The sequence below is a fragment of the Phalaenopsis equestris genome, unplaced genomic scaffold, assembly GCF_001263595.1.
Source record: "Phalaenopsis equestris unplaced genomic scaffold, ASM126359v1 Scaffold000192, whole genome shotgun sequence".
Classification (NCBI taxonomy): Eukaryota; Viridiplantae; Streptophyta; class Magnoliopsida; order Asparagales; family Orchidaceae; genus Phalaenopsis; species Phalaenopsis equestris.
The window spans coordinates 193,579-205,687 of NW_018164634.1; the positions used below are offsets into that span (position 1 = coordinate 193,579).

Here is a 12,109-nt window from a genome sequence, read left to right on the forward strand (position 1 = left end):
TATTGGGTGACGGAGAGATCACCTTGACGAAAGTCATGAAGAATGGTCTCAACAGCAAATAGTTCGCTTGTATTGTCCGCACTAGAATAGGTCTCCCGGGCAGCATCCCAGATTTCCTTAGCCGTGCTATAGAGAAGAAAATTTTCGCCAATATCAAGTGCCATCGAGTTAATAAGCCAAACCATAACCATATTATTCTCGGATTTCCAAGTCTTGTATGACGGATCTGTCGTCATCGGAGCTGGAGCATCACCAGTGAGGTAGTCATCTTTGCTTTTGCCGCATACAAACATCATGACTGACTGCGACCATTGGAGGTACTTCTGGCCAGTGAGTTTGTGGCTGGTGATGAGGACAAAATTATTGTCTGAATTGCTGGGCAATGGAGACCCAGCCGCGGTGGGGTGGCTAGAACTGACATCACTGGTGGAAGAGGAGTTGCAGGCATGGCCGTACTTAGTCATTGGAGAGTAGTCGGAGTACTAGAGGAGTCGGTGCTCACGATCGCGGAAGAAGAGAGAGTAGTCGGCGTATGAGAGGAGTCGGCGCTCACGATCGCGGAAGAAGAGTCGGTGCTCACGATCGGACACTACGTCTCAGCCGCGGGAGAAGCGGGATTGCTGGATTGCAGATGCAGCGATCGGAGATCGCGGAATAAGATTGCTGGATTGCAGATGCAGTCGCTCACGATCGCTGGATTGCAGATGCAGTCGCTCACGATCGCTGGATTGCAGACGATCGCGGGATATCGCGGGAGAGTGGAAGACGCGGGATTGCAGCCGAACGATCGTCGGACGCGGACGATTGGAGAGAGGCGCGATTGCTAGATGAGGAGCGGCGCTCGGTGTAGGCGCAAACTAGGGCAATCACCGCCGGAGAGAAGTGCCGTGATCGAGCGAGAGGCTTTCTTTGATGTCTGTGATACCATGTGAGTTTTGAATAAACATTGTCTCACTGAATACATAGATAATTCACCTATAAATATGTGAGTACAAGAGAAACAAAAGAAGAGAAACAAAAGAACTTCCTACAATAAAGTAATTCCTATAATTATGGAATAACATAAATATCAATAATTAAGGAATTATACTATGACTAAATATAACAAGTACTAAATAGAATAATAATAATAAGGAGCATAATTTCACAGTAATCATTATTAGCTTTTTAGTTGATGTGTTGTCGGATCAATAACATATGATCAAAACATATTAAATTTTCTTTTCTAAATTTCAATAGAGTATAGTTCAACAGGGGAAACTCATGTCATTGATCCCAAGAGGCTATCTTGAAAAGAAACCATAGGACATATTGTTTAATTAATGATAGGTTTTTTGTTTAATTTTGAAACAATAACTCACTCATGCCTTTCCTTGCAATCTCGTTCTCTCCTTCAAATGCTCGTAGACCACTTTTCCCTAAGCCTTCTATACAAAACGTAACTCTCTCTCTCTCTCTCTCTCTCTCCCCCCCCCCTTCTCAAGTCCTCTTTCCTAAGTCATCTTCTGCAAATCTCTCACTCATGTCATCTGATGAGTTTAAGGTTCCTCAGTTAAGCAACATTACTTCATCATTAGCAAGATCTTCTTTCAATTGATGATTTGTGGACATCAAATGATTAAAATTGACGTTTTCATGCCAGTCTACTTAATGAATGCATTAAATAAAATGAAGACAAATTTTGTACCATAAGATAATTGATGGTTAATTGACTACCCTCGACCATGATTTAATATGTGATTAATAAAGATTGGTGACCATTACAAGTTTAGTTAGCTGATCTCTTAGGGGGCATAATACATATTCTTCTAGTTATTGTAATTTTATTTCCTATAAACTTCTTTTGAGTTTATTTCAAGGGGGAATTTAGGCAATTACTCCCAAGGCTTTTTTTAATAAAAGAGATCTTAAGTCCAATATTGAAGTTTCCTCTCTCCCAACTTTGACTGCCCTTTTCTGTAAGTTTTGATCTCAGTCTCAATCTCAACCTCAATCTGTGAATCTCACGCTCATTGGAATGCTCCCTTCTGTAAGTCTTGCTCTCAGACTTGATCTCTCAATTTCTTTATTTGCAATTTAAAATATCAAAATGTGTTTGCATTAAAAGGGAGATCCTATTACTGAAGCAACCGTGCCTAGTGCATGAAGCTAATACCGAAGCTAATACCAAAGAAGGGTTTGAAGACGCGTTTATGCATGCAAGTCTTATTCTTGCATTACAAAAAGGTTGTTTCCATGAATCTAATTTATATTCTCCATGTTACAACAATGGCATTTTGTTTTGAAAAACATGTTGGACTCATGTGTCATGAATCTTCAAAAAGAGCCAAAAGTAATATAAGTGTCATTTTCTCACCTTTTACAACATGATAAAAATCAATGCAGTGTTAAATTAAGAGAATCAAATCCAATAATTCAGTGTATACCATTTTCCCTCATATTTCAAAATAATAATAATAATAATTACAGATGAACACAAAAATGCCCCCCTTGCTTGCTAGCATACTACCATTTTTAAAATAATATCCCAAAATAATATTAGAGAAAAACTAATTTAACAGTCACTCAGATCATAAATCCATTACCCACAAAAGTCATTAAGCTTAAAAACACAGACACTACTGAAAATGTTTGGATCACCATAGTCATTGTCAAATTAATTGAACATCAGTATTTCTTATAATCACAATCATTATCATATGTTTAAAAAAAGAAAAATGTTTCACATATTTGCATCCACATTGAAAATTTAAGTATGATTTAAATAATTGAAATACATGTAATGATAAATAAATGAAATAAATATATAAGTTCTTCGAAGGAGCCAACCCCTTATGGTATAAGTTGAGGATGCTAATGTAATCACACACGTAAAATGAAGAGAAAATGAAATTAGATGTACCTTGAATAATGCAATATTTGATGATGCTCATGAAATAACAACTTAAATGAAATGTAAATTAAATGATTATTTTTTTTAATAAAATGGAATGTTATTGTTAAAGCATTTAGATCTATATGCAGGTTATAGCATAAGCATAAAGATTATCATATAATTGAACTATAGTTATCCACTAAACTATTGTATAACTTAGCCTATTATTTAATGTCCTTAATACGGAAAAATTTTCTATAAATTAATTGAAATACATGTTCAAAATTTAAGTATGATTTAAAAAATTGAAATACATGTAATGATAAATAAATGAAATGAAGTCCTTTGAAGGAGCCAACCCATTATGGTATGAGTTGAGGATGCTAATGTAATCACACAAGTAAAATGAAGAGAAAATCAAATTAGATGTACCTTGAATAATGCAATATTTGATGATGCTCATGAGATAACTACTTAAATGAAACGTAAATTAAATGATTATTTTTTTAAATAAAATGGAATGTTATTGTTAAATCATTTAGATCTATATGCAGGTTATAACATATGCATAAAGATTATCATATAATTGAACTATAGTTATCCACTAAACTATTGTATAACTTAGCCTATTATTTAATGTCCTTAATACAGAAAAATCTTCTATAAATTAATTAGCATAATTAGCAGACGAGAAATTTTGGGGGTGGTTGGCTGCACGATCGAATTTACACTAAGGAGGATTTATCAAATTCGGATTTCCAGTGAAAGCTCGTGACGGGAGCGAAGGTCTCAAGCAACGGTAACGTAAATTCAACAAATCTGCCTCTCTATGGGATTTGGTAAATCCGAATTTGCAGACGAAATGGCTGTAGAGAAGACAAAATAGAGATAAATTCAGATTAACAGAGTTAGATTTTGTTTTCTTTTTGTTTGTTGCGTTTGGCTGAATTTGAGTTAAATCCATGGCTAAATTCTATAAAATTATTCTACCAAACACCCTTTTGTATATTAAAGAAGATGAACAAATGAAAATATGTACTAATAAAAAAGTTATAGATTATTTTAAAATTTGTTATTAAATTATGACATAAGACTTGTCAGTTGGATGCGAACTAAAATACCGATGTTTAGTGGCTCTTAATGATAAAAAAGATATTTTGTTATTATTTTAATTTTTATAATAGTATACCTCTATACACCAACTATTTGTTCCTACCTTGATAACTTTAAACTTTCGGGTCTGGTCATGACATCTTTGCTTCGTTTGTTACATAAATAAGTATTTGACAGATATTCTCACCAAAATATTATTATAAATAATATTTCAAAAATTAACATGCAAGCTAGAAATGAATAACATAAATTCGTTGACGCGGAGTGCCAAACAACGCCCCTTGTAGCGGGGCGCTAATATGCCAACTGGCTGAACCGGCTGGCCAATTACTCAAACGTCCAGGGGACCTATCAAGAAATGCGATCACACAGGAGTAGGGTAGAAGGATCGGGAACACCGAGGAGAAAGTGGGACCACCTCCCTTCCTCTTTTGCTCTTCCCCTTTTGAAAAGCTTTTAATGACTATTTTCTGGAGTATTCCCACTCTTCCTCCTGTGTGGGAGTTTTCTTTCCTATTTCTTTCCTTTTTCCCCCACTTGGGGTCTATATATTGTTGTTGTTTCAGAGAATTAGGGTTAGTTCTTGCTGTGTTTGCTTTCAGATTTCTTGTGTGAAGTCTTTTCCCTAGTTTAGGGTTGTATCCGAGGAGGTGGTGGTGCTCCGACTGCATCCTACTCTAAGGTTGTGTCGTATCTTCCTTAATCCCCTTCTCTAATCCTCCTGTTACCTTCGCCCTAGCCGTCGGTCATCCCCAACACGTCCTCCCTGTGCTGCGACCCACTTCCAGCCCTCCCCATCCACCTATCAACACCCCGTCCTCCCTTCCCCTGCAGCCGGACCTTGCTGTCCAGCCCTCCGACCACCAATCTGCATCCTGCCGGCCTCTCCAGGCAGCCCTCCTTGCTGTCTCGGTCACCCCCACCAGCACCCAACACCTACCCTTGCCTTTCCAACCACTTTCCTTGCCACCCCATTCCTCCAACCATCAAATCAGCCACCGTCCCTCCTACCAAATCCCCATTTCTAAACTACCACGCTACCTCCAACTTTTCCCCGTCCCCGCACTACTTCGCCGACGCCACCACCGCACCGGGTCCTCTCGTCTGGCCTTAGCCGGAGCATAGTGTCGTTGTATTGTTCTTTCCAGTGGTGTCATGTTGTACCCCTATTTCTACATTAATGAAAATTTTGCTCTGCGTTTCCGCGATTTCCGAACTAGTTTTGGCATCATTCATTCTCTTCAACAAAAAGGTAAAAAAATCCAGTTCCATCAATTTCAACTCCTACATGATAGTCCAAATTGCAGTAGTGTCAACCACATTACTCGTTCACTTCATGCTACCTCATTGAACTCTAGGATTATTCTTTCCACCTCATTAATTCATGGATTGTCCTAATTGTAATTAATTTTCACGAAATAGTTTCTTTCCTAATTGTTGTGCGCATGTTGTTAGAGGTTCCCTAATACTTTTATGAATTCCGCACAAATGATGGAATTAAATGCAAAACAAATTCTCTCCAATTCTTATCACTTCCTCATGCAGCTATTTATCCAATAATAGTTGGCCTTTTTGTCAAATTATCATACATAATTAAGTGAACAGCAAGCTCCAATATTCATCTACTTTACGAAAGTCCAAAGAATTACCTTTCTGGTAAAGCTTTACGAGTAATTCCTGAACACCTGGATCTTCAAATATAACATTAACAGTTTGGTGAACAGCTTCCTACAGTTAAAAATAAAACATTACATTATAAACAAAAAGATTTCCAATGAATATTTAAGATAGAATGTTCCATCAAGAACTTTTTTCATGCGAAGTGTGACGATGCAGAAAACAAACGATGAAAACATGCATGCAACATATCACAGATTATACATATATATGTTACATCAAATTCCCAAAATTTACATAAATTTGCTATAAAGTTGCAACATTCACACACACACACAAAACTTTCATACCTTTGCAACCTCAAGGAAACCTTTGCAGGTATCTTCAAAATTAACCTGCAAACAAAAAAATTAACAATTATATCATCAAACAGAGGCGTCAGAAATTTTAGGCAGCAATTCTTATCCATTTTAAAAACTTGCTGGCGGTCACGTTCTCTGTTTTTAAATTTTCTTGAATAGCAAAAAAAAAAAAAAAACAAAAGTTGGATTAGCATAACGTGCAAACTATTGTAATCAAATTACTAAAAAAAAGAGCTATTATTGCATAAATATATTACAAAAATCATAATTATTATAAATAACAATATTAGCAATGTTTCAGCAAATGAATTTAAAAGTGATTTCTAGATTAATTGATGTGGAATGTGAATTTAAAGGTTCGTTGAGAGAACATTTATAAGGAACATCAATTAGATTTCCAAACAAGATATCATAATTCACCATGAACTTTGATCTATCCTCATTGCTATGCATGAAAAAAAATTGATTGTAATAAAAGGCCTTCAAACTCTTCAAGTATTTACTACCATTTTTGATAGCTTTATCGCTGCAGTGAAGACACAGAAATCTAAAATGCAAAGAAGAATTATATAAAACTAAATTTCAATACTCAATTACGCTACCTAAATGGAACTCGAGATATCCTTAATATACATCTGCGAAAGATCAACATTTCAAGAGTCTTGTTAAAGCAATTTAAGTTGTCAGTCAGACATTAGCTCACAACCCCATTAAAAACACTATCATTGCGACTTGTACTATAGCACATTCCAACAGTAATGTACAGCTTTTTCTTCCCAAAAATCCCACAATGAGTTGCAGCCTACGGTCGGCATAATTCAACAATAAACAAATATAATCATTTCGTTTCCAAAAATAATAATAATCATTTTGAGAAAACTGCTGAGACATAACAGGTCTTTTCAACACACTTGTTTAATATAATGCTTGCCAAAACATCAGAGAAATATTATATGACCAGCCTCAGTGTTGTTAAAATATGATTAGAGAGTGGAGTGAAGCAAAGTAAAACGATGTGCTAATTCAGTATCGCTTGACGCAAAAGCAAGATCGAAGCAAAGTGCATTCGTCTGACCACTTTGTTGCTCCACATTTTAGTGATGTGCATTCAGCTTAGACTACAAAATTGGTTTAAAACAAAATCTAGATTCATATTTCATGTTCAGTTCAACATCTCTCGCAATAACTTGAGCACGAACATTCACTTAGCCTCAATGGCTCTCATAATCGTTAAGTCATCGTTCATTGGGTCATTGCTTTCACCTATGGTAACTTGTCGCTTTATGGTGCTTCTCTTCATGTTCTCTCGCCATTAATTTATTATATGCTTCTCATTGATTCGATCCACTCACACCAGTAGCTTCTTGCTCATAGCTTTCTCTGAAATATTTCATGATGTATCCTATGCATGATTCTCACTACATCTTCACACTTATTTGACATTGAGTCCATCTTTCAATTTCTAGTTGGTCTCTCAATCTCACAAGTATGCATGTTATTTGAGTATTCTTTTTTTACTTCATTATTAATATCATCATTTTTTCTAGGGATGAGGAGGCAGGATATTTTTTAATAATCAAAAATTATTTTTTATTGAATGCATCATTAAATTTGATAAAAATTATTATTAAAAGTGGTTTAAGTTTGATTATTTTATAACAACTACAGATCTCTAGTTGGTCTCTCAATCTCACAAGCATTAAAGTTATTTGAGTATTCTGTTATCACTTTATTATTGATATCATCATTTTTTAGAAAGGAGGGAGGGTATTTTCAAATAATCAAACTTTTTTTATTGAATGCATCCTTAAATTTGATAAAAATTATTATTTAAAGTGGTTTGATTAATATGTATGTATGTATGTATGGCATGTATATTTACAGATGTATCATTAGTACTTTCCACATTTCAAATAATTATTTTATTAAATGATATACAAAAGATATTATCTAAAATAAATGCTTAATGAAAGAAATGCAAAAAAAATATATTATATAAGAATATTGGTAACGAGTATGCTAAAAAATGGAGCCACCCTTTTATGACCATGGCTGGGGCACTTATAACCATATAAAAAATGATTATCTATCATTATAGGTTAGATTTGATATTGAGAGGACTATATTTTAAATGTAATGTTAGACGTGCTCCTGTGATGAATGCATTCAATAAAATATTACAAAATTAAAATGATACGAAAAATAAAAATGTGATAACTATCTTATTTTATTGAAAGGAAGTTACTAATATACTTCATTTGAAGTTATGCATGAGAAACATTTATAATTGAAGCACAAATTTTCATATGCATATTGAATTTTAGTTCATGCATTAGGAAATGTGTTTAGCCATTAAGTTATTTAATTCACACAACAGTTCATAAACATTTTTAAGGAAAATCTGCTTGAATTAAATGGGCAAAAAGAAAAGAACTTGTTTATACTTGATGAGAATGAGCCGGAGATAGGTACTGCAATAAATTTTTGTGCGAGTTAGATTTTGAAATGGCATGTTTTAAAAGAAGAAAATAAAGTATCATATGAAAAATTTATAAATATAACTTTTCGATCTAAATGGCACTTTTGAGATAGGTTTATGTTTAACAATTTTGATAAAGGTTATTTAAAGAAAAGTTTTCAATCGTAACATCAATTCTCTCCAAGGAATTCCAAACTTTCAGGCTCGGACATAACAACCCCCTTACTTTAAATAACGACAACTAACCAAAGTAGCCCATGCCAACATACCCTAAACCAATTAACTTGCAGGCCTTCTAGGGTCAAATGCACCCTACTTTGGAGAGGACGAACTTGTAATGACACGTAAAAAACAATTGTGCCATTCAAAGTTTATTTGATCTCTAATTTGATCAATCCCAAGTAAAATTTGTCATTGGTTTAATTCTTTTAAATTGCCTTGAAATATGAGTTCTGTATCAGAATTGATGCTTAATTAAATAAAAAAATTTACAACCCCAATAATCCTATATATTATTCCACTTTTAACCATTTTTCTCTTTCTCTTTTTCATTTTTGTTACAAGGATTATTCAATAAATGTATTATTTTGAGATAAATACACCCTGTTCAGGATTTCTTGCAACTCGAATCAATTAGCAAATAAATACTTAAATGTGAAAGTGAATCGTCAACTCTTTTGGAGAGCATGAAGTCGTGAGGGAATTGAAAAGACTCATATTTTCCACAAGGAAAAACTAGTTGCCTATTGACCTCATTTTGAGGTCTTCCTTACTCTTTCTTCTAGAGCCTACGATCTAGCCATAAGACCTTCCTATAGACTATCTTAGAGGACTAGTGACGGAATTCAAATCATTTAGAAACTCAAACCATTTCTCAACTCATTTGTGGAGCCTCACAAGAGTGGTCCCAAGCCATCCCCATTTGGTCAAGTAGTTATGAGTTCGTGCTGTCACCACCTGATTGAGTGGCTAAGATCATGTACCATCACCACTGGGTTGAGTGGTTAGGACCAATACGTTGGAGCCCGAGTAGAGTTCCTATAGGGTTTAAAAGTCTTAGGACACCCATAATGACTTTAATACATTCGGTGCATTCACGCACACAAAATGTCACAATTCGAACAGCCGACACACACAAATATCTATTAGCTCAAATTAGCTCTTTCAGGTGGATTGGTTCCTCCTCTTTCTCACCCCATTTTTCTTCTTTTCTTTCATTGCTTCTTTGTTTGATTTAAGTACTTATGTCTAAAACATAAATGCACACATATAGCCCTGACTACATATGAAACATCAAGCAAGACTATAAGTTGGATGGTTCTTTCTAAGGTTTTAGGGCCATGATGACAAATGCATCTGTTGGTAGAGCATAATAATATAGCATCCTACGAAATCAGGACCCGACCCAGGGACCTAGTGAAAATGTAGGATGACAGTATTATTCACCAACACTAGACTAGCGATGGTCATTGCCTTCTTAGGCTGCTGGCGATCCTAGCCCGACAGTGTAATCGACTCGAGGACAATTGAACTTATAAAATACAACGATAAGAACATATACATTACTTACAAAATATTTTGACTACTAAAATAGATATTCATTTTTCTTATATGCATGAAGTCTATATACATGACAAAATATAAACTTTAAGTAATATAATCTAATTGTCCACTAGTTAATTACTTGTATTAGGTTGAGAATTACCCTCCTAAGTTGGTATTGTTGGAAATTTCTAGTTGAATGTCGGGCTTTATACACTTGGATGACTAATGGTTGCCTTCGGAGTCCCTCGAAAATGTTGAAATCTGAGCGCACCCGAACCTGAATTTTTATAGTCCACTTCGGTTTTCTATTGTTCTTTTGTTACTTTCTTCGGGTTTTCTCTGCGTTTCTGTCGGCACAAAAAAGAGGAAAGTTAAAGATTGTTTGGGGGGTCGCCCGTAAGAAGCTGTCGGCAACCGGAATCGAAATCCCGTTACCCGTTTCGGAAGGACTTTTTAATTTACGTATATATATATATACATATATATATATATAGATAAAGCCCAATGGCTAATATATTAAAGAAGAAAAGGTACATATAGGTTGTATGAGATAACCTAAAATAAAACCCAACTCACACAATACAACACACACAAAAACCCAAAGAAGCAAAGATACATAAAGGTAAAAAACAAAAAATCCATCAACAGAGTCTAAGGTGCTAGGGACGTCCCACTTTAGTTCTTCATCTGTCTCTAGTTCTCAGAATGGAGCCGACTAACAAATTGGTAAACTGCGTATCATTACCCGAAGTACCAAAAGTATCATTCATCATATTTCTGAGCTCAAGTATGTCTTCATTCTTCTTCTTCCTCCTAGATGTATAGACCTATCATTCCTCATCCGAAGATTGACTCATCTGATCAATAGATTGGTCCAAAGGTGGCCGGATAAGTGTTGGACGTTGCACGTCATGATTCCTCTGAGTCTGAGTAGCATTGACATCTTTCTGGACCTGATGAGGCGATAGTGAAGCGGCTGAGGTATTTTCACATGTAATATCAGTGATAGATTTTAGGGTAAGCGGAGTCTGAAGAATCTCCCTCGCCTCCACAATAGGAGGTTCCAAAGACGGGGGAGCTATAGCAATGTGTGAAGACTGGATGGTTGATATATTGTCTACGGGAATAGTGAAATCTTCAGGTGTATCCTTTTAATGATCGATACTATCAATAATTTGGAGCTGATCAAAAGGAGTTCGAATCACTGCCTCAAACGGAGCACTGTTTTTTTTGTTTGAGGTGGGGATGTAGATGATGGCATTGAGAACTGGAGTAGCCGAACATACGACAGTTCGAACAATACGAAGAAAAAAGTTCAATCTCTACCTTCTGCCAATATCCATCATGTTGTATGCCCAACCAAATTTCCTCAAAAACGGAAGAAGTAATGTCTCTTTCAACAAGTATTATGGCTTCCGATGGACGAAAAAGATTAAAAGTAAGAATGTCCGTCTTGAGTGGCTTACCATAAGCTGAGGCAATAGAATAAAACACTTTTTGAGAAAAATAATGAAATTTCAGACTAGGAAGACGAATCCAAACCGGAATGATTGGTGGTTCCATCTGTGGGTCAAAATCCACAGACCATTTCAGAATCTTCATTGTTCTGTTATCAATCCAGATTATTCTTCTAGCAAATAAGCGTGTGTAATATTCTTCATTATTAATTTGAATATGAATGTATTTCTGATATAATAGTCCAGTTTTTCACTTCCCAACAAGGTGCATAAGTTCAAATTCCTTGCGAATAAGCTCCATTTTGGGATGATCATATAAAAATTTCTCAACCAAATTCAGACGACAAGAGGAAGCAAGTTGAATACATTCAGCTTCTGAAAAAAGATAGCAGGTTTCACATTCTTCCTACCAGGTTTCTTGATGACCTCCTCTCACTCAAATAAAGGAGGAAAAGAGCACGATTTAGGTGTACTTGAGGCGTTGACACCCATGAGTTAAGCATACGATCTGTCTAAAGCCATCCTCAAAATAAAAGTGTGGCGTTAAGAAGAAAACACAAAAAAATGGCGTCAACCGAAGATGAAAAGGAGAACACGCGGAAGCCGCACTGCAAAGGAGCCGCAGAGTCGAGCACTCCCGAGCCGCTCGCGAGACAGGGAG

The 12,109-nt window shown here is 35.6% G+C and overlaps 1 protein-coding gene across 3 annotated transcripts in view; it reads right to left on the minus strand.

Annotated features, from left to right (window-relative positions):
- Nucleotides 1-12,109, minus strand: part of LOC110022478 (exocyst complex component SEC6) — a 119,954-nt gene that overhangs the window by 14,651 nt on the left and 93,194 nt on the right. For all 3 annotated transcript variants that reach the window (XM_020721435.1, XM_020721434.1, XM_020721433.1), the window contains 2 exons: nt 5,956-6,000; nt 5,638-5,716 (listed from right to left, as the gene is read on the minus strand). In XM_020721435.1, coding sequence (XP_020577094.1) covers nt 5,638-5,716; nt 5,956-6,000 — 124 coding nt within the window. The remainder of the gene's footprint in view (nt 1-5,637; nt 5,717-5,955; nt 6,001-12,109) is intronic.